Source organism: Xenopus tropicalis, chromosome 6 (genome assembly GCF_000004195.4).
Source record: "Xenopus tropicalis strain Nigerian chromosome 6, UCB_Xtro_10.0, whole genome shotgun sequence".
NCBI classification, from domain to species: Eukaryota; Metazoa; Chordata; class Amphibia; order Anura; family Pipidae; genus Xenopus; species Xenopus tropicalis.
Genome location: NC_030682.2, coordinates 82,899,806 through 82,923,980, shown reverse-complemented (window position 1 = coordinate 82,923,980; position 24,175 = coordinate 82,899,806). Strand labels below are relative to the sequence as shown.

The following is a 24,175-nucleotide window of genomic DNA, read 5'->3' as shown; positions in this document are numbered from 1 at the left end:
CCTTTTGCTTAAGATAGCAGCTGTCATTTTAGGTAGCTTCCTTCCTGCAGTCTCTAGCCATTATAGCTGAGATCACATATTTCTAAGGGAGAGGGGAGGGAGTTCTTAGCATTCTGGTGGGAGGGGGGAGCAGGAGAGGGGAGGGGATAGTAGGAGAGAGGAGAGAACTGCGCAGACTCTGGCCCTGGGAATTATGGCTGTTCCTGAGAGAGGAAGTCAGACACTGTTTATTTTGATTCAGGACTCAGTGCAGCATTACTGTAAGTGCTTATGGCTGCATTTACATAGACCTTTCTGATAAAGTTTACTTAGTTTTTACCTTTCCTTCTCCTTTAAATGTTATTTTGGTGTAAAAATAAATGTGTTTTCTATAAAAGTAATATTACATATGTAAAACATTGTGATGTACCTTACAGTAAGGAGACTATTTATTATGCTGTGTACCAACAAATTCCAAGAAATAATCTGCGCTAATACCATTAAAATTATTAAGATAAAATAATTATGGGTTTGCTGGTCACATTGCGTTTCTACTTATTAAATTAAAAGACACTAAGTATAGGAACCATGCTCCCAAAGTAAAAACTACCTCAAATATTCCTCATATACTGGCTTGTCAGGGGTTAATTAATAAAATGTCCATTTAACTTGCACAGCCACAGTGAAGGTAATCCCAGTCTGTTGTAGTGGTAAATCTCTCAGAGGCTTCTCTGTAGCAACGGTAGTTAATCACCACCAGGTCCCATACATTAACAGCCCTTAGAAAAACAAAGAGAACGCCAATAGCACATTACCACAGATAATAAAACCTCTAGCACTTCTGGTTTCTACTTACATCCACATCATGACCCTGCACTCTTAAAGTCATTCAGTCATTTCCAGTCAGCCGATGCTCCCTGCTCTGCTTCTGATCTCCTTATCTCTCTGCTCCGACTCCCACGCTGTCTCTACGGATCCTCACTCAGGACACACTTCTTCAGTGGCAATCAGTGCAGGTTCCTTACTAGTTTTTCCACCATTTTGTTTATTAACCCCTGACAAGCCAGTATATGAGGAATATTTGAGGTAATTATGCTGTGTAAAATGAAATTCGCTAAAAAACTGTTGCAAAAAGCTGTGTAAAATAAGAAGTTTGCCATCTGAACGCCAGATGTTATGTCATTATCTTATGTAAGCAACTTTTTGAAAACTTCCTGTTCCAAAAAAATGAAGGGGGAGCACAGAAGTTTCACTTTGCCAGGAACAGCATGGCTTCTGTGTGTTAGTGGCTGCAGATAAGGCTCCAGTACCTCATAAAGGCTATAGATTGCTGCTCTATTTAACCTATAGTGCCTCACTATTTCCTCCTCTGATAATCCCTCTAGAATTGATCTTTCCCTGCATCACTCTAAGACAATCACATACTTGATTCTCTTTTTCACAATCCAACAAAAATTTGACTGCAAACTCCATGTTGTCTTCACAAACACTCACGGACCGCAATGTTTTTGGAGTAACGCCTACTCCAAATAGGTGTTAATATTAGCACCGATTATCGCCATATGTCATGCTTTTAATGCTTTAAATATGTCTGTGAATTATGCGTTAGTATTATTTCTACTAGATAATTATCGCAATGTGATGGACATAGCGCTTTGCGATTGAGCTTTTTGCGCATGCGATATGAGTAGTAACGCATGCAAAATTACTTAATCGTTACTTAATTAACAAACACTTTTTAATGCATAAAACTATACATTAACTGTTAAAAACCTTTTGTGAATCAGCCCCTATATATGGTTATCTGGAGCTGTGGCTTATGTCTATCAGTGACCATTTTTTGGTCAAACTTAAAGACATTATCCATATGGAACAGTATGCCTTAAGGCAGAAGTTCCCAAACTGTAAGGCACAGAGCAGTATCTGGGATGCCCAGCTTTAAAACCACTTAGTTTTTAAATGGGGCACTTGCTATTCTTGATACACCTGAAAGCCCAGTTTGAAGGCCAATAAGGGTAAATTTTCTGTTTGTTGTTCTAGATAAATTTGGAACAATGGCTGGAATGACTAATACACCATTGTTTTCAGATATACCTATTTCCTGAGATAGAAGGGCCCTGATCAAAGATTTGATCTTCAAGGGTGACCCTGACCAGGTTATAAGTTAAAATGGGGGATGTGGTTTGAAAACATTGGACAAACACTGCCCTAAGGCTACTAAAGACAGTAAAGCCTTAAAAAATTAGAATTGTCTTACATAAGCATTCATTTATGCTGGCTTAGTCAATATCAAATATAAGTACTGTCTTATTATTACTGAGAAAAAGCAAATCTGTCAAAAATGAAGAATTGTTTGTTTAAATAGGACACTATGAGAATGGCATTGTCATATTTCAGATCTTTCTAGGTAATGAGAAACTAGATCTCATACTTGTATTATAAGTGAGAAAATGCAGCATACTTAATATGTTCAATAGCATGTTCTATTTTTATACGTTATGCTAATAATTTAACCATTGACTAATCCTATATCTCCAATAGTGCATTACACCATTAACTGTAGGGATCCATTGAATTAACATTTAACATTGAATTAATTCAAAATTTTTGAATAACATGGGAAAGGTGGCCCTGGTCCAGTAAATCATAAAAATGTGAGATTAGTGAATTCATTCTTTCGTGTCACTGGTAAGGAACACCAAAAGTGTTTAACGCATTGCAAAAAACATCACTACCACTCATGAATGTCAATACCTTATGACAGTGCCTAAAGTGGCATCTGCCTTTTACTGGGCAGACAATTTCAGAAATCCACCAGTGAACACTTACTTGTGGATAACAAGTGGAGGTCTGGATTTGGAGTCACACTCAAAATTAAAGTGGAAAAAAAACCACTTCAGGCTGATCCAACTTTGATGTAATGTCCTTAAAACAAGTCAAAATGAGCCTCAGTAGTGTGTGTGGCCTCCATGTGCCTGAATGACCACCCTACAATGCCTGGGCATGCTCCTGATGAGGTGGCGGATGGTCTCCTGATTGATCTCCTCCCAGACCTGGACTAAAGCATCCACCAACTCCTGGACAGTCTGTGGTGCAACATGGCGTTGGTGGCTGGAGCGAGACATGATGTCCCAGATGTGCTCAATTGGATTCAGGTCTGGGGAATGGGCGGGCCAGTACATAGCATCAATGCCTTCGTCTTGCAGGAACTGCTGACACACTCCAGCCACATGAGGTCTAAGCATTGTCTTGGAACCCAGGGCCAACCGCACCAGCATATGGTCTCACAAGGGGTCTGAGGATCTCATCTCGGTACCTAATGGCAGTCAGGCTACCTCTGGCGAGAACATGGAGGGCTGTACGGCTCCCCAAAGAAATGCCACCCCATGCCATTACTGACCCACTGCCAAACCGGTCATGCTGGAGGATATTGCAGGCAGCAGAATGTTCTCCACGGCATCTCCAGACTCTGTCACATCTGTAGCATGTGCTCAGAGTAAACCTGCTTTCATCTGTGAAGAGCACAGGGTGCCAGTGGCAAATTTGCCAATCTTGGTGTTCTCTGGCAAATGCCAAACATCCTGCACGGTGTTGGGCTGTAAGCACAACCACCACCTGTGGATGTTACATTGTGTTCCCCTTATTTTTTTGAGCAGTATATATCGAAAAAAAGACCAGCAACGCCGGATTAATTGCAAAAAAAATTGTTGTGTACTAAAAATTGCATGATCAGCCATTCGGCCCCGATGGGGATCGAAACATAAAGTTGACTGTTCATGCAATTTTTAGTACACAACTAATTTTTTTGCAATAAATCCATTATTGCTGATCTTTTTTTCGATATTTAAACCATTTACCTTGCACCCGGGATATAATATATAGAGGCACGATGGATACATACCCTTGTTACTATGGCACCCCGTGGACTAAATGAAATGCAGTCTTTATCATGCTTTTTATAAAAATGTATGGGTTCCCTATGACTTAGATGCAATTAGTGCAATATATGGTTTAATATGAGAAATTAATGTGTGTTGGGTTATAGTAAGTTATTTGGTTTAGAGATATGTTTAGAGGATAAGGTATATTTCATAATTATATGAAATATACCTTATCCTATAATAAGATCTGATATAGTAGGAGGTATTGGAAATTGATTCTTTATTATAATGCTGATTAATTTTGATTGAAGTTTAAAACCAAATAGAACTCCATTTTATTATGGATTTTATAATCAATTTTTCCATTTGGAATATGTGCCACTTAGTGATAAGCGAGTTTTTTCGCCAGGCAAGGATTCGCAGCGAATTTCTGCATTTTGCCATTGGTGAATTGTTTCAGAGAAAATTCGCCGTGGAAAAATTAGTTGCAGGTCAAATTGGGTGCAGTTGCATCAAATTGGGTAAAAAAATAGGCGCGGACACGTCAAAAAAGGGTTTCTTTTGGTACACTGTTCATATTTACACAAAATAGATAGTACACTGTATTTTTAAAATTATTCTTATTTTTCTGCAGTTGTTGGATTTTGAAAGCAGGAGGCTACACACCTTTGAGGTTGAAGCCTCCAACATGAATGTTGAGCCTCGTTTTTTTCACCTTGGCCCGTTTAAAGATACAGCTACTGTGAAAGTTGTGCTGCAAGATGCTGATGAGGCCCCTGTTTTTAGCAAATCATTTTATGTGATTGAAGTAGATGAGGATGCAAAAGAAGGTAACATTGTTGGTCAAGTCACAGCTCAGGATCCTGATTCATCAAAGAACCCAGTGCGGTAAGTAAGAAGTATATAGGCAAAAAAATATACATAGTAATGCCTGCATAAATAATATTTGGCTTGTTTGTGCTTTCCCTACATTTCCCCCCTTGATAAGTTTTCCAGGAAAAAGACATGCTGCTAATTTAAATTCCCACTGTGAATTTTGTCACCAATGGCGAAACACGGAAATTCGCCGCAAATCCATGCCTTGCCCATCACTACTCTCAGCTAGTGAAATTGACTGTCTATTGACAATAGAAGAACATAAATTTAACATTTTCTGGAAGAATTTATTTTATCAAAATTATCCTTTTTCCAAAATTGCTGTCCAAACTGCAATTGCTACCCTATCATATAACAAAAGGATAATATTTTCCACACATTCATTTGGTACAATAAAGACCCAGAATTGAAATCACCAAACTGTGAAACCCAAAACACTCAGTGGCATTAATCTCCCCAGAGTTAAAGAATACAATGAGGTTGAACTCCATAGTTATGCAAGATAAGCTACTTTATTTTTCTATATTTCCTCACTTGCTCTGCTATTTGGAGAGGAGGACTAATGTTCAGGCCACCAATGTTGTATCTCTTTGTACAAGCAAATATAACAATGTTTAAAAATAGTGATGAGCGAATTTGGCATCGGGCAATTTTTCCCCATCGGCTGCTGACTTTAATGTATTTGGAGTGAGAAAAAAGTCATGCACATTAGAGAAATAGGAATTTTATTGACAAATGCACAGCAACTGTCAACCTCTCTGGGTGATACATGTCACCTTTATGCAAATCTTTAAACGTTTTGCACATTTTTTGCCAAAGCAAAACAGAACAGATTTGCACATCACTACTTATTAGACCATGTGTAGTGATTATAAAATTACTTTCCTTGAGCAAAGAAACATCTCCCGTGTAATAGCTCCTTACTAAAAATTAACAATTTAGAGATGCCTTGCAGTAATCATGTTGCTGTCCGGTCAATATCACCCCATTAGAGACTTTGTACTTCAGGCACTCACAGGATGTTAGTTCTCTGCTTCTGCCATTTTCAACTGCAGCTGCTTGTCTGGTGGCTGCTATATAGATACCAAAAGCCACATCACTATTGTGTATTGGCAAACTAGAAGCATAGAATGTGATATAAGGACAAAACAGACTTGATAAATGTTTAAAAAAGTGGAAGAATACAGAACAGGAATATTTTCTGTAGTTTAATTTATTTTAACTACATGACTTATGTTCTACAGTTATTAGAACTTACTTTTAACACCTTCATTGACAATAGCTTAGTTAATGATCTGTTAAGTGATGAAACAATTGCACAAACTTTTCTTTCCTAAAACTGTTGTTTAAATTGAAAAGGTTCAACTTTCAACTTTATTATAATCTTTGACTGTAATTATTTATTCTAATGTGAGACAAAGTGAAAGCTCTGCTTTAAGCTGTATGCCACACTCAGCTGTATTTTTTGCATTCCCTAACAGTTTTTTTATGTACTCAGATATTTGGGGACTTCATTAATGTTTGGTTAATGTCCTTGTGAGCACTCATGCACTGCAAGCATTCAGATAAAATGAGAATACAAATTAAAGAGCAAAAGTGTACTTTGGAAACTGACTGTCATAAAACTAAAAATGTATTCAAACAGATATGAAACATCTTGCAGGAGTGCACTTCATTTACTGAGAACTAAAAGCACATTTTAAATTGCTGAAATAAAACTGTAATTGAGGTAGCACAGTGCAATAATTCATGTCACTCTAACTTCATATTTGTTCATTGTATATAGAACTGCATATTTGTTCAGTCCATATAGAACCACGTATTTTTTCAGTGCATGCAGAATTGCATATTTATTCAAAGCATACAGAAAATGTTATTGCCATAAATATCAATAACATTCATTTTAGAGAACAATTTTGTAAGATACCCTTTGCCTAATGGAGTGTCATAATAAAATGTTTAACAGCAAAGGAGTAAAGGAGCAGAACAGGATTTAGCTGCACAGTTTAAGGAGGGTACTGATGCAATACTGCAAAAAGAGTGATGAATTTGGAATTACATCAACAGGATTAATATGTATGTATGTATAACTTTATTTATAAAGCGCCACAAGGGTACGCAGCGCTGTACAATCTTACAGAATACAAAATTACACACAGGGAGGACAAGTGATATAATAAATAAATACAATAAATATATATATACTGTATATACTGTATATATAAGTGCCATGTGGTATGAGACACAGTAGGAAGGAGGTCCCTGCCCCGTAGAGCTTACAATCTAAGTGGTTGGGTAACATACAGGCACAAACCAGAAGGTAAGAGTGTATCAGGTATGGGCATTTGCCCTTAAGCGTAGGACTAGGCAAAATAATGTCTTAGTGCTCCAGAAGGTAACAGCTGAGCTTTTTCTTAAAGAGAGTGGGTGAGTTTTCCCTACGGAGGGATTCAGGGATAGAGTTCCAGAGGTAAGGAGCAGCGAGATAGAAAGGTTTAAGACAAGAGAGCACAGTGGGTGTGGATGGTGTAAAAAGACGGAGGCTCTGAGAGGAGCGGAGGAGACAACCAGGAATGTGCAAGGAGACCAGTGAAGTAATGTAGTTAGGAGCAGAGGAGTGAAGGGCTTTGAATGTTAGTAGAAGGATTTTGTAAGCTATCCTTTGCTTAACAGGCAACCATGCAAGAGAGTTTAATTGAGGCTGAACAGGTCCCCTCTTAGGAGAGAGCAGGAGGATCCTGGCAGCAGAGTTTAAAATTGATTGCAGGGGAGAGAGGTGGGAGTCCGGGAGGCCGGTTAGTAGGAGATTGCAGTAATCTAAGCAGGAAAGTATAAGGGCATGGATTAGTGTTTTAGCTGTTACTTGTGAAAGAAAAGGGTGTATCTTGGCAATATTGTGGAGGAAAAAACGGCAGGTTTTGGCAGTGTTATTAATATGGTTAGCGAAGGAGAGTGACTGGTCAAAGATAACCCCAAGGCAGCGTGCAGAATTTACAGGGTTGATGGTCATGCCATCAATAGTGATGGTGAAAGGAGGGCCAGGTTTGGGCGGGAAGACCATGAGTTCGGTTTTAGCTAGGTTAAGTTTGAGGTGGCGCCTGTTCATCCAGGAGGAGATAGCCAGGAGGCAGTTACCAATCTGGGTTTGAACATCAGTGGTTAGTGCAGGGGTGTCTAAATATGATTGATTACAAACTTTTGTTAAGACCATTCTTTTGTTAAGACCAAAATGAGATAGCTAGTCAGTTAGGAATTAGGGTCTGGATTTTAGAGGTCAGTGAAGGGGTGTGGACACATATATCTTCATAGCATCAACATTCAAAACATATTTAAACTAATTATACACATAATATAATATAAGATAAATGAAAGGATTCGGTAAACCAAAGAGTGAACGTTTCAAAACCTTGAGCACCAAGATGCAGTTTGGTTTCAGATACCAAACTCATGGAGAACTGACATAAAGTTAATATCTTTATAATATAGAGGATAAATCCAGGTGTAAAAAAGCAAAGAAATAATCTCTGGCCGTGACAATTCAGAGGTCAGAACATAAAAGGATTTAAAATATATGGAATTAAACGATCATCACTACTAGCACTACTAGCACTACATCTATCATGGCATTGCTGTCTAACATATTGAGATTAGTTTGCAATACTTTTTCTTTCCAGTATTACACTCTAAATTATCTTCAGTGGGGTGGTCATATTGCAGCTACAAATATATAAACCAAGCAAAAAATTCTACAGTTCCCATTAGGTTTAATCTTTCATAATATACTAGAGACTTCTGGGAGTCAGCTATAAAAAGATTCCTTTTTAACCTATATGTTATGCTTTTGAAAGCAATACCAGATACCTCAGGTATCTACTGCAGGTTTGCTTAAGGATACATATATTCAATAAATTGTCATGTTTCATGAGTAAAAGTTTAAAAAAAAGAATGACTTTGTATGTACTTATTTCAGAAATACCATATGTCCACACTGAACAAAAATTCTAAACAGTAGAATCAGTTGTTGGAATACAACTTTATTTGCATTTGCAGGTACAGCATTGACCGCAATACAGATATAGAAAAAATGTTCAGTATATACTCAGGGAATGGATCTATATTTCTTGAAAAGTCACTTGATCGAGAAGAAATACCATGGCACAACATCACTGTAATAGCAACAGAAGCAAGTGAGTTCCTAATGAAAAAATTCTCTTCAATTCATTTAGCCTTGTAATTCAAATGATATAAATAACACATAAATGCATTGTGGTGAGTAAATGTATGTTTGTCACTTTTATTATCGATTTGTAAAAAGCTTCTGTAGTTATTAAGCATTTAATTAAGTGTTGAGGGTAGCACAATTTGAAAACGCTTTTGTTTTTTAAGTTGCAATAAAGTGGGACATTAAAAATATCACTGTAAATAAATTACATATTGAACATGGGAAAAATGCAAAAGTGTTAACACGTCATTCTAACACACAAAGCCTCATGTGAGTAAACCATCTGGATATGTACAAGAAAGGAGTGAAAAAATAATATCTATCTAATATCTATATATCAGAGTTGGAGAGGCGGGACTGTTGCCCCAGACCTGTTGAAATCTTGATTCCAAAAGGGGGGCCTGGCCTTATAGTAAACGTTACATCATTTGGCAAGTTATGTATTAAATTACATTAAAACTTATGCAATTTACCTAACATCTGGAAAAAACGTCTGTGACTTGCCTAGAAACAAGTCATACATACACACATACATAGAAGCTCTTGTAACATTTGTATGAAGTGATGACAATGCAGAGAAGCTTTACAAAGCAGGTGGGGCATACTCAACTGACCCCAAATAAATGTAAAAAATTAAGGTAAATTACATTGACCCTGAATTTACTAACTGACTTATTAACACATGAATTTATTATTCTAACTATTGATATGAACTACTTATTATAGAGTAAAGTCAGCTGTTTGTAGTTATAGTCTATTTACTCAATAATATGAGCTATCTCTTACATGAGTTAGTTATTGGGCCCCTATATGTACACAATATATGTATCTTATTATGATATCTTATGTATCTTACAAAAAAAAGTAAGTCGTTTTTCTAGAGCTTAGATCATTTGGGTAGCAAGCAATCACAAGGCAGAGCAGTGTAACAAGGGGCAGAAAGGTGTGTAGGTTTTAAACTGAGGACAAACTCCACTGCTCCCAATAAAAACATTTACTTATTAGCAGATTAATTAATGGAACTATTTAAATGAACTACTTATAGAGTAACATCATCTGTTTAAATTTGGATCTATTTGTAGGCTGTCTTGTACATGAACTTACAGCTGTGAAATTGAAAAATTATTGCGTTCAACAACAACCTTATTGAGCCCCTATGTGAACAAGATATTGTTCTGGTTCATCGAAATGGCCAAATCATTATTCCGTTAGATTGGTGATTACCATCATTAAGTCATTAAGCTTTATTTTACTTCACTACATAAAAAATGAGTGTCCTCTCTTTTTTCTAGACAATCCAAAACTAAGCAGATCTGTTCATGTGTACTTTAAAATTCTGGATATTAATGACCATGCTCCTGAATTTGCAAAACATTATGAGACATTTGTATGTGAAAATGCAAAACAGGGCCAGGTAAGTTTAAAATAAAATATTTATGATAAACAGGGGGTTGGCTATGCTAAGATTCCTAACTTCTTTCACTTTCATTGTTATATGGATATTGTCATCAAAATAAAATCATTATTTGTATTGCCATTTCATGGTTTATACAAGCTTTACCAGTGTTATGTTATTTTCTTTCAAAATGTAGGTTTATAATTTAGGTTTCATAGATAAATATTTGTGTTGTGTAAATGGTCAATATATCTGTTTACTCCACCTTCATTTTTACACTCTATGTTAAGTCAGTCACAGTCTACACCAGTCAGCAAGTAGTAAAAGTTAATGAGCCATTCAGATAGAGGTTAATCAATCTTACTTTGTCTTGTGGGACACTAATCCTAAGAAAATGCTATTGGCATAAGAAAGAAAGACAGTACTAGGAATAGTACTAGGAATAGTTGATTACTCCATGAGATCATTAATTGTGACAACAAAATTAGTAAAATAATTTTTTTCCTAAAACAACTTGTTTTATACAGTATGACAGATATGTCTCACAGCATCTAGGAGCTAGGTAGGAGCAAGACATTGTGTTATTATGTGTTTATTTTTCCCCATGCTACAGACAAAAAAGTTTAAGTGCTGATTTATGATAAAAACTGATTAAAAAGTTAAAAGTTAGTTAGAAAGAAACACTTTATACTTTCAAATTATTCACGTTGACATTTCTTCCTGTCCCAACTTTCCAAAGCAACATTGCTCTTTGCAGCTATTTCTGATGTCTTTACTACATTAGAACAAATCAGCAATTCAATAGATCCCCTTCTAAAGCCATTAACCTTAATTTACCTGTATATATTACTTTCAATTACTTTGCTGTAAACCATCGTTTCAGTTGTTGCTGCCTTTCGTTTTTCACACAATGTGACCTGCTTTTTCAGTTATCCATTTTCTGTTTCTTTAAGCCGTAGCAATAAATGTTTTGCATTTACTTTATCAAATATAAAATATACATCTAAATAATATTGTTCAGCTTTAAAAGCTGGGCATCATTTGTTTTCTTGCTAAACAATTTATTTGGTACAAATTGGGAGCCTTATGCATCATTAGTTTTTTATGTGATGCTGCCAATAATGACTATAAAAGACCATTATAAATAACTACCAATTGCTTATGTTATTTATCATTATTATAATGATTTTTATTAACAAATATGTATCATGTGCCATCATGTATTGAAGTGCCCTACAATAAATGAGTGTATACATTAAATATAAATATCACATACAAAAAATCAACCAATAACCTATAGAAGAGGTAGAGAGTCCCCTGCCCAAAAGAGCTTACATAGGAACAAGTTTTCTTAATGTTTTCATATAGGGCCCTAAACAAAATTTTCTATGTTATTTTCAAATTTTTGGCATATACCATTATTATTTGTTTTAATGTTGTGCCAAGTACTCTATAATTTTTTAGTCATTAATTATTTAAACATGCACACAAGCTAACCAATCATAGTCCATGTCTGCTTCCTATTGTCCTGTCACCAAGACAATACATTGCTCCACTGCTCAAGGCTCATTGCTGTAATATATTTGTGTGGGGCCACAAGCAAACTGTGTGACTTTCCCCTGTACCTTATTAGCGCTAATCTTTGTGTGTGCTTGTGTCTCCCTGTGTTATCCAGAATCCAGTTGCAAACTACATAGGGAAAGTAAATAAACTTACAAGGGCTGCTCTGTAGAAAATAGAAACATAGGAGAAACAAATTGCATATGCAACAAACACATTATTGACAAAGGCATTGGTTTTCTGTCATATTAAGCAATTTGGTTTATGATGTTATTTTTGCTTTACCCTCTCCTAAAAGGGTATGGCACAAATTAAGAGAGAAGATTGCCAACTTAAAATAAGAACAAAAACAAATAAACAAATAAGAACAAAAATAAAAAGTGTTTGAACAAAGCTAACAAACACCATCTTTGTGCAGATTCAAATTGTTACTAAAATCCTATAAGCATTTACAAAAACCACCAAAGTTTTATATTCAATCAGTCAACTGTCCATCAACTGTTTAGTAGCTTTGAAATGTATGGACATTTCTACTACTCCACCCCAATTCTAACATTAGGAGTTGGGTTCAACAATACATCAGTCCTTATTAATATGTACCAATACATATCAGTATCACAAAAGAAAGATCTGCTCCAGACAAAAATTTGTTTCCCCACTCTCTTTAGCTAAATGGGCTGTGCATAAATCTAATTGGTATATTTCTATTTCTGCACTACAAAACTACAAAAGAGTCCCGATTTTTTATAAGCACAAGTTTTGGTAGCATTATTTTGGACTTGTTTAGAAAGAAAGAAGAGTGGATTGCTCCAAGTCACTGTTATTCCATTAACCTTTACCTAAAGCTGTGTTGAATTATGCTGTGATATCTTTTTGTCCCTAAGATGGTGTATAGTTTATAGCCACTGTTACACATGCTCTATTTTTTATAAAGTGAAGAGTCAGCTGTAGTGTACTCAGTGGTCATACAAATATGCTCCAAAATAACTATTTCTAATGGAGGATTTGTATTTAAGCCATTTAATATTTGACATATGATTTTACTAATTTAAATTTGCACATATTGCTCATATAAAGTGTTACATTTTTAGTCTTAAAAGGGGACTAAACACTGTAATATTTTAGCAAGGTTGAGGCCTGCTGTTAGTTGTACTCCAATGACATCAGAGACCAACCTGATCTGTTTAAATCTTGCTCCATTCAGGGGAACTGCTGCAATGAGGAGAGATAAGAAACTCACCTCAGGAGGCAATAACCCCAAAGTTACCTTGGGTAGCAAACAGTCACTCCTGTTAACTTTAAGAGCCAATTTCCATTTTTTAAACTGGAAATTCTGTTCTGTTAGTGCAGAGAGTGCAATTTCGCTCTCTGCAGTAGCAATGCGGGCCCCATGGACCACCTCTGGCACAAGAAAAGTTAAGTGCTGGAGGGCAAGGAGGAGGCTGTATCACAGGGGCTGTCTCACGGTGGCCCCAGGAACACCCCTGGCTCCATGTTCTTTGTTCCTGATAACAGCAAGATGCCTGACATAAGGCTGGCAATCAGCATTCTCATTAGTGATTTATCTTCCCCTGGTAATTAAGGTTTTCATTTCAGAAAACTAATGGGCTCAGTGAGACAATGTTATGGTTGGATTTATAACCCCTTTAAAGGATAAGTAAGCATTTTATCATAAAAGCCTCTAAAAAGATTGTAGATTCTGTATCACAAGCAGCTTAACTTCAGCTCTCTGAGTTACTTCCTGGCCTAGCTAAAGGTTCACCCCTTTATTAACCTCTCTTTCTATCTCTGTCTGTGAAGATGGTCAAAGAGGTGTCTACTGAGCAGGCCTAATTGATTTCCATTGGAGCAGAGGCAGCAAGCATGCACAGTAGATGCCTCTTCAGTCATCATCACAAACAGAGAGAAAAGTTTGACATCTGTGGTGGGCAAGTTATTTGAAGACTTGTTAAGGGATAACATACAAAATAATATACTGGAGAAGGGCATTATAAGCAGTAATCAGCATGACTTTATGAAGGACAGGTCATGTCAGACCAATTTAATTGCTTTTTATGATGAGGTAAGTAAGAAGCTGGACAGTGGGGATGCAGTAGATATAATCTATTTGGATTTTGCCAAAGCATTTGATACTGTTCCTCACAAATGACTGCTTTCTAAACTAAGGTCTATTGGTCTTAGTGAAGTCATTTGCACATGGATAGAAAACTGGCTACAGGATTGGGTACAGAAGGTGGTTGTTAATGGTACATTCTCTACTTGGAGTAAGGTTTTCAGTTGGGTCCCTCAGGGTTCTGTACTGGGTCCACTTTTGCTTAACTTGTTCATAAATGGCTTAGCGAGGGTATTATAAGCAATGTATCAGTGTTTGCAGATGACACAAAACTCTGCAAACCAGTCAGTTCTATCCAGGATGTGAATCCTTGCATTAGGATCTTGACCAACTGGCAATCTGGGCAGATGAGATTTAAAGTGGCAGATGAGATTAAATGTGGATAAATATAAGGTCATGCACCTGGGATGTAAAAATATGCAAGCCACTTATACCCTTAATGGGACTGCACTAGGCAAATCCATAATGGAGAAGGACCTTAGAGTCCTTGTAGATAATAAACTTGGCTGTAGCAAGCAATGCCAGGCAGCAGCTGCAAGGGCAAACTAGGTTTTGAGCTGTATTAAAAGGGTATAGATTCACGGGGGTTATTCTTCCCCTTTACAGAGCGCTGGTAAGGCCGCATCTAGAATATGCTGTTCAGTTTTGGTCTCCAGTGCTCAAACAAGACATTATTGAATTAGAGAGGGTCCAGAGAAGGGCAACTAAGCTGGTAAAGGGTATGGAAAGTCTCAGTTAGGAAGAAAGACTGGCCAAGTTGGGTATGTTTACACTGGAGAATAGGCTCTTAAGAGGTGACATGATAACTATGTATAAATATAGAAGAGGATCATATAAAAACCTCACTAATGCTTTATTTACCAGTAGGTCCTTCCAACAGACACAAGGACACCCACTCAGTTTAGAAGAAGGAAGGTTACATTTAAATATTTGGAAAGGTTTCTTTATTGTGAGAGCTGTGAAGTTGTTGAATTCCCTCCCCGAATCAGTTGTACTGGCTGATACAGTATATAGCTTTAAGAAGGGGCTGGATGGCTTTTTAGCAAGTGAGGGAATACAGGATTATGGAAGATGGCTCTTAGTACAAGTTGATCCAGGGACTGGTCCGATTGCCATCTTGGAGTCAGGAAGGAATTTTTTCCCCTCTGCGGCAAATTAGAGAGGCTTCAGATGGGGTTTTTTGCTAGGCATTATGGTTGAACATGATGGACGTACGTCTTTTTTCAACCTAACTTACTATGTTACTATGTAAAAGGGGTGGAGCTTGACACTAGACTAGGAAGTAGCAGAGAGCTGAAGTTGAATTGCTTGTGGTACAGAATATGTTATTCTGGGCATTATTTAGAGTCATTTAAGAGATAGAAAAAAAGGTTACTTTATATTTATATATATATATATATATATATATATATATTGATATGGCAGACTATTGATCCATGTATACTGGTTTCATTTGATCTATATCATTTTATCTATTATGATTAAAATGGGATTAATGTGGTAAAAACTGTCAATGAGAAGATGTCAGTGAGAAGAACTGATGTTGCTTGGAAGACTCCAATAATTAACATTTAGGGTTTTTTGTCTACTTAAATGGGTATACCAAGCAGACATGTAAGGGACTGAAGGATCCTAGTAATAGATTATTGTAGGGCATCATCTTAGCAAAAGTGCCCCTAGGTACTGAATACCTAACACATGCTTATTAGGACTTGTATTCTGGGTGGGTCATGTTTATGGTTAGGGTCTTTTAGAAAAAAAAAATAAAAAAAAAAAAATATATATATATATATATATTGTATTCCTCTCGAATATTAAGTGGATAGGGACTGGGGTATCAGCTACTGAGCACTGAGATTTTGGCTAATGGGTAGTTTTGGAATAAAGAATCCTACTGCATTTATTGTCAACCCATACCCAAACACAGAAGGAGGTGCCAGCAGGAGGAGTCAGCACAGAACAAGGAAGTGCAAGTGATTTTTAATAATTTTATTGTAACTGTAAGTTTACAGTTAGTCACCAACATTAAGAAAAAAATATATAATTCCAGTTTTGGCTCTGTTCATATATCTGTGTTAAGAAAAAATGCCAATATAGTATTATATTAGCAAATGAAATATCCCTCTTTATGTGACCCATGACCATTTTGATTATATTGCTAAGAAAATAATATATAACAGTAGAATTTGGCACCCTTTCTCTCATATTATGTTTGTTTTTCATAGCTTATTCAAACAGTAAGTGCAATAGACAAAGATGAACCTCCCCGGGGACACAGATTCTACTTTGAAATGGTGCCAGATTTTTCTATCAATCCAAACTTCACAGTTTTAGATAATAAAGGTAAAAGATCCTGCAGATTTGTGGTTTTTTTTCATTGTTTTGTTTGATGCTCTTATACAAAATAACTGTTTGCCTCTTCTGTTTCACAGACAACACAGCAAGTATTTTCACAAAAAGAAATGGATATAATAGACATAAAATTAGCACTTATGTACTTCCAATCATAATTTTTGACAATGATTATCCAGTTCAAAGCAGCACAGAAACATTAACCATACGTGTGTGTGCCTGTGATAGCAAGGGAAATATGCAGTCATGCAATTTGGAGGCAACCTTCTTCCCTGCTGGATTGAGCACAGGAGCTCTAATTGCAATTTTACTTTGTATCATCATACTTCTCAGTAAGTAATTGCTTTGATTCAAATCAAGTGTTTCTTGTGTATGTGTTTGCTTTATTATAGACTATGCATGAAAAAAATTAGTTTGCAATTACAATAGCATGTGCTGTTTTGGAAGTGTTCAAATCATTAGCTCATATTTCTTGTATACTGTATTTTGTGAACATAATATTACTTCCAATCATTACACTTAAAAAGTAATAAATTCAGAGATGTCTGTCATTTTAGAATAGAGTTTCTTCATGCTTATAGATATAATTCTTAGGGAAACAATAAATGATTTCTATAGACAATATATATTATGGCATTTACATTTTTAGGCAAAAGGATTTTTTTTTCTAATGTATATATTGTTCCTTATATGGCTGCCTTCTTGCACTAGCCCCCGTCCACCTGCTATTAAATATGTATACAGGCTAACCAATCGCTTCCTGCTTCATATACAACTACATCCCTGTTGTGTAGGACCACAACCAAACTGTATGACTTTCCTTCCCTCCATGTAATGCGTACAAGTGTTAGCACTTGTGCAACCAGGCTGTGCCATTGAGTTCCACAATAGAACAAAGACCTAATCACATATGCAATAAGTGCAAAAGCCCCAATAATCAAAAAAGTATTAACTCAAGTAAAAAATGATAATAAAAATAAATCATAAGATGTATAACATGTATAATATATATATATATATATATATATATATATATATATATATATATATATACTGTATATATATATATATACATAATAGAGTTTATACTTTTAAAGTAGAAGGAAATATTCAATTACTGGGGGGAACCAATGCTCCTTGAACAAAAAACTGCTTCTGCCAGGGTTACTTGCGGGTAAGCCATTCTCTTCTCTCCTTCTTTCTTCAAAACCCTGGGGCCTATGCATGCGTAAGAGTAAAAAGGCAATATTTGTGTTATCAGAGTACTGATAATAGGAGTACTGGCTCGGGGTATCAGGTAAGTAATTACAATCACTGGGACGGTGTCTGATATTTTGCATCCCCAGTGGCTGAACCTTTCCTTCTTCTTTAAATTAAATAAAAAGTGTATTACTTGAAGTCAACCTGCAGGGACCTACAAAAAAATCATACAAAATGTTTTATTGTAGTACTGCCACTATAATCTAACATCTGTATTCTAATTCCAGATCCCTGGTTTAAGTATAATGGGCAGTATGTAATAAGAGATGTAAATAGAAGTTGAATTTCCAAAATTACATATGAATTTGCAAAACCTAACTATAAGCATAGAAAAAATTGTTTGTGCAGAGGAAAAACTGTACATATTATGTATTTATTTCCATGAATCATGTCATTTCTATAAACTCACCACTCAAATATTTAGTTAGTTATTGAGAAGTTTTTAGGCTTAATTTCAATTTGATTTTCAAAACATGTAAATATTAAATTCCTTAGTTGTTACAATGTCATATTAACAAACTTTGCCAACTGGAATACAACAATGAAAAACAAGTTATTTAGGATACGATATGAAAAAAATCTGAAAAAATAAATTAAGTTCATAAAAATAATCAAAACACACTAACCCGAAAGAATGCAGCTTTTAAGTTCACTGAATATTCTATTAAAGCAGTATAAATGTGTTGCATAGAAAAATATAATAATATATGTAATAATAGCCATAAATAATCAACTTGCCTTGCTTTTGTTTGTTCTAGCTTTGGTGATCCTATTTACAGCTTTAAAAAGACAAAGAAAAAAAGAGCCCTTAATTTTTTCTAAGGATGATGTTAGAGACAATGTTGTTACATATAATGATGAAGGAGGAGGGGAAGAAGATACACAAGCTTTTGATATCAGTACCTTGAGAAACCCAGAAGCAAGGGATGAAAACAAACTCAGAAGAGACATTCTCCCTGACACTGTATTTCAAATTCGCAAACCAGTTCCTCTTTGGGAAAATATTGATGTTCAAGATTTTATACATAAAAGGCTAAATGAAAATGATACAGACACAACTGCTCCACCATATGATTCTTTGGCAACTTATGCTTATGAAGGTAATGATTCAATTGCTGAGACTCTAAGCTCATTGGAATCTCCTGCCATTGAAGAGAATCTTGATGATGATAACTATGTTTATCTTAGAGAATGGGGGCCACAGTTTAAAAAGCTTGCTGATATGTATGGTGGGCAAGAGAGTGACTGAAATATTGGTGAAATAATAAGCAATTTAAAAATCTATACCTCCCATGGTTATTGTACTGTAAATGCATTATAAATTATTCACATTTTTGTAACATTAAGAAGAAACTGAGCAACCTTTCCTTCACAAAACATCTATTCAAAAGAATGTATTATAACTAATTTCACTATGCTGATATGCTTTATTGTGCCTTTTAGGACAAACTTTTTAAATTTAATTACATCCTTCTAAAATGAGATAAAAATTCTCCCATCAACATTTAAGTTATCTACAAACATGTATTTATTTCATATAAATGCTCCATGTCATACTTCATTTTATATTGTATAAATATATATAGAGATATATTTTTCTATTTTTATTGAATAAATTATTTTTATAAAAATTAATTGTGTTGGTCATGGACATGAAAGACAAAATAAAAATGTTGAAAATATATGAACCACAGCTGCTTTAAAACATTATGTACATATGAAATGCAAGGCTTATTTTAATTTTTTACAAGAATTTTTTTTTTTTATAAACATTTTGTTATTGTCTAACTACAACTACAGAAGCTATTATTTTAGTGCTTTCATTTAAAGACTGTATTTCTCATCTGGCAAGAGTGAACTGAGATTTTATAAATAATATTTATTAGATGTACATTTTATTATGCATTATGTTTTCTTTTTTTGCATTTATTGCCTTTTATTGATAAGAAAAATGAATAGATAAGATATATTAATTATGGGTACAGTTATATAATCATGTAAACCTAGGGGTATATTTATCATGCTGTGTAAAGTGTGTGGGGTGAAACAATACTGGTGATGTTGCTCATAGCAGCCAATCAGATGCTTTGCTTTGGATTTCTAACTGTTGAACTCTGGTTGCTGATTGGTTGCCCTGGGTAACATCAACGGTAATGTTTCACTCCACTTTTTACACAGCATGATAAATATAACCCCTAGAGGCAAATATCTTATACTAGGCAAAAAACTGAAAGCTAGTTTACAGGTAATAATGGAAGGTCTGGACACCATAATTAATAAATAGCGATATATTTACATAGTTACATAAGGTTGTAAAAATAGTCTTTCAAGTTCGACCCTTCCAAGTGAACCAAGCACACACAAACCTATAAAGATCTATACAGTATATAAAATTGCATACATAAACCATATATACCAACATCAATACTAACTGTACATTTTAGTATTACAGTAGCCTTGGATACTTGTTCAAGAACTCATCCAAGCCCCTCTTAGCATTAACAGGCATTAACAGAATCTGCCATCACTTGGAAGGACATTCCACAACCTCACTGCCCTCACCGTGAAAAACCACCTACACTGCTTCAAATTAAAGTTCCATTGCTCTAATCTAAAGGGGTAGCCTCTGGTGTGCTGATTTGTTTTTATGGGGAAAAAAAGAAAACCCATTATCTGCCTATAATCCCCTTGTACAGAGTAATCATGTCCCCTCGCAAGCACTTTTTTTTCCACAGAAAACAAACCCAATCTTGACAGTCTAACCTCATAGTTTAAATCTTCCATCCTCCTTACCAGTTTAGTTGCATGTATCTGTACCCTCTCCAGCTCATTAATATCCTTCTTAAGGACTGAAGCCCAAAACGGCAGTGCATACTCAAGGTGAGGCCTTCCCAGAGACCTATAAAGAAGCAAAATTATTTTTTCATCCCTTGAATCAATGCCTTTTTTTATACAAGACAGCACTTTATTTGCTTTAGTAGCCACGGAATGACATTGCCTGGAATTAAACTTGTTATCTACAAAAATCCCCAAATGCTTCTCAGTTAAGGATCCCCACAACACAATACCATTTATTGTATAACTTGCATTTATATTAATTGCACTTTGGAAAAATTTAGAAATTATAAAAAAATAAGGTACATTTTTAACTGGCTCTAACTGAGTAAAAGTCTGTAACTATTTAATGGTGAACTTAATTAATGGATCACCTTCATGATGTTTATCCAATGCAACACCAGAATAATAAGTGAACAAGATGACTGAACTCAATATATGTATATTTAAAAAGAACATGGTATGTATATCAGTTATACGAACACACTCCATATATTTAATGCATTCCTAACTCTTTTTGAAAGAGTTAGGAATTTTCTTATGCCTTCAGTGATAAACACTTCAAGGGTTTTTTTTCATCAACAAAAGAAAGGTGAGGCAAAGGTCTCACCAAAATTTACACTGTATTTGAAAATATATATTAAATAAGATGGGTTGACATGTAAACTAAGGGGCTCTGAGTCACTTAAGGAACTTACACAGGGTTTTGGGGAACAAAACCTTGTTAGTTGAGAAATTTTTCCGCAAACAGGCTTTCTTAGAAAAAAAAGTTTGGTCTTAACCCGCTTAGGGAAATATAAACTTTACCTCAACCAAGGAGGTTTTTCCCTTGAATCCCTGTGGGACTTATTTAACTCATACTGCATTTCCTTTATGATTACTTGAGCTGAAAGGCTTGAGAAATCATAAATCTGCTCTTAATTAAGGAAGTTATACAAAGGTTTACAACAAGAAAAATCAATGATTACAACAAGAATCTGATGATTACAACAAGAATCTGATAAATAAAATTAAATTCACACACCACAGATTATTTTTGTATCACAATACAGTTATTAAATCTCATATAAGGAAACCCAGAAAAAATTTTTTTTCTGTAATAATAAAAGAGCACAAGGGTACTTTATGGTAACTATGCTGCATAAACTCATAGTAGTTAAAAAACAACCCTATTGGGTATAATGTCTTAAAACTAGGCAAAAAAAAGTTTTATTATGCTACAAAACTTATAAAAATCAGAATCTGACATTTTCATCAGTGGCAGATGTCCCTTCCCTGTAAGATCCTTCTTTGCTTCAAAACTTTAGAGATTTTCACATTTTTTACGCTGGTATTTTGTGTGACAATTACCGAATTTTCTGCAACTTTATTTACACATATCATTTTTCTGTCTAGAATTTTTAGTAAATGTGGACATTTGTGGAAATGAGTTTATTCAAATTTTTAAAAAACAATAAGAAGAGTTTTAGTAAATCTGGGTAAATCTTAAGGTATGATGATCCAAAAACACTAAGGATTACCTATTCTCTGTTAGTTGCTATAATTTTTAATGGTAAAACCAGTAAAATGTTTACTTTTTATATAATATACAATTATTTTGTATTTTATATTCATAATGTACTGAAATGAGTCCTACTGAAAAACATAGCTCTACATACACAAACACACATATATATAAAGAGGGAGAGAGAGAGTGACACTCACAGAGAGAGAGAGAGAGACTCATGGGAAATCAGTTGTCTTGAGAAGGGTTCCTTGAAGGAACAAGACATTGAATAAAACTTTTTCTATTCTTTTTACTATCAATACTAATACTATACTGCACTAACTGGACTTTACAATTCCCTTTTAAAATTTCCAATTGTCAGTGTTATTCTCTATAACTTTTTTACATGACATATACAATGTTTTTTACGATGTCGATATTTTTTTATTTTTTTCCCTCATTGAAACAAGGAGTTAAGGAACAAATATATCTCCTGTTAATGAGTTCCCCTAGGATTTATGTTTTTCCCCTAAGGCTCATTTTTTGATATAGTAGTATGCTGCAATCAAAAATAATTTGACAACTCTTACATTTTTCATTGACATTTACTGTAAATAACTCCATATATATATATATATATATATATATATATATATATATATATATATAGTTAATGCTAATTAAATAACGTTTATCTCATATAAAATAGATAATATCTAAATGGGAAGAAATGTTTTGCTATCATAGAAAGTAGTGGTAAATTTAAATTTTTAGGCAGAAATTTAAAAACTTTCTTGTAGATGCTATTATTCCCTCTTGTATTATATCTTGTATTTATACTTACTGTAAATGATGACTATATACAACAATGGTTCTAGCAGAGGAGAAGTATTTTCATCTCTAGTTTGTACTTGTTAAACAACATTTGGACTTAGTAGTTTTCTAAGAATTGTATTCATACGGTATGGAGCTTTTCTATTTGTTTTAAATATTGTATTATATTAGAACCAAAAAGTACACTTCTCGCCTCTTGGTCATGGCATTGAAGAAAAAAAACTCCTTAAACTCCTCTTGGTCATGGCATTGCAGAAAAAAAACTCCTTAAAAAAATTCACATGCTATAAAGTACTTTTAGTTATTTTGCCAAATAATTCTCTCTATATAACAGACAGCAGGTTAAATCATTCTCTCCTTGATTGTAGAAAAACATGGCAAAAAAGCATAAAAGGGAAAAAGGTGCAAGTCTTTTCTGAAACCTCAAAAAGTTGGAATGCATCAGAGAAACAAAAAGCAAAAATTCACCAGAAAAAAAGTTAGCAAATTCTTTATTCTCTAACAGCCTTATTTATTTATTTGTATCAGTTTACTTGAAAAAAAGGAACAGGAATTGGAAATGAATGAATAAAAAAATTTGATTTTTACCTACATGTAGTACGGGTCCCTTTAAACAAAGTTAGCATTCAGTAAAAAACATGATGTCTCTCATATTTTTTTTTCAGCAGTTTTTTCTTTTTTGTGCTTGCCTTTTTTTTCAGGAACTTGATTTTTGGCAAATCTGCTGTTACTAATAGAATTATCTATTTTGCGCAATAGGCATTATTTTTTATTTAAATAGAATTGAATTCATTATTGAATCAAAGTTGATTTTGGAATTACTGTTTTCAAAATTACCGACTGCATATTATTTTTAATGTACCTCTCTTTTATTGTTTTGTCTGATTTAATCTCCCTCCAGTAGGAGGAAAAAGTGTGTGAGATGGGTATGTGTGGGGCACACTTACCCATCTCACACATTTTTTTCCTTTTCCCATAATAAGGGCTATGACACATATGGCACATGTGTAGTTTGCGATAAATATGCCCTATCATAAGTGACTAATCTTCTGAAAATGGTGGGAAAACATACACATCTCTTTGATTTTCCAAAGCAGCCCGCCATAGAACAGATTTATTGCGGGCAACTATCTTCATGTGTGCTATCAACCTAAATCATACTGAGCAACCAAGATTTGAACTGAAATGTTGCAACTCACTTTTATTACATAGCTTAAAAAATTACACAAAAGCTTTAGCTCTCCAGAGACATATGAAAATCTTTATTACCAGGCTGCCTGTAATTACCTTCCTCTTCACATTTTATAACAACCCAGTCCACTTTCATTTTAAGCTAAGCATCAAACCCCTTGCAAATGCCCTCTCCAGAGAAACAAACTCA

The 24,175-nt window shown here is 34.8% G+C and overlaps 1 protein-coding gene across 1 annotated transcript in view; it reads left to right on the top strand.

Annotated features, from left to right (window-relative positions):
- The window catches only part of cdh9 (cadherin 9, type 2 (T1-cadherin)), a 99,319-nt gene extending 80,101 nt beyond the window's left edge, over positions 1 to 19,218 (top strand). The window contains exons 7-12 of the mRNA XM_018094960.2: positions 4,495 to 4,748; positions 8,787 to 8,923; positions 10,251 to 10,372; positions 16,253 to 16,370; positions 16,460 to 16,711; positions 18,398 to 19,218. Of these exons, the coding sequence (XP_017950449.1) occupies positions 4,495 to 4,748; positions 8,787 to 8,923; positions 10,251 to 10,372; positions 16,253 to 16,370; positions 16,460 to 16,711; positions 18,398 to 18,888 (1,374 nt within the window). The 3' untranslated portion in view covers positions 18,889 to 19,218. The remainder of the gene's footprint in view (positions 1 to 4,494; positions 4,749 to 8,786; positions 8,924 to 10,250; positions 10,373 to 16,252; positions 16,371 to 16,459; positions 16,712 to 18,397) is intronic.
- The last annotated feature ends 4,957 nt before the right edge of the window (positions 19,219 to 24,175 follow it).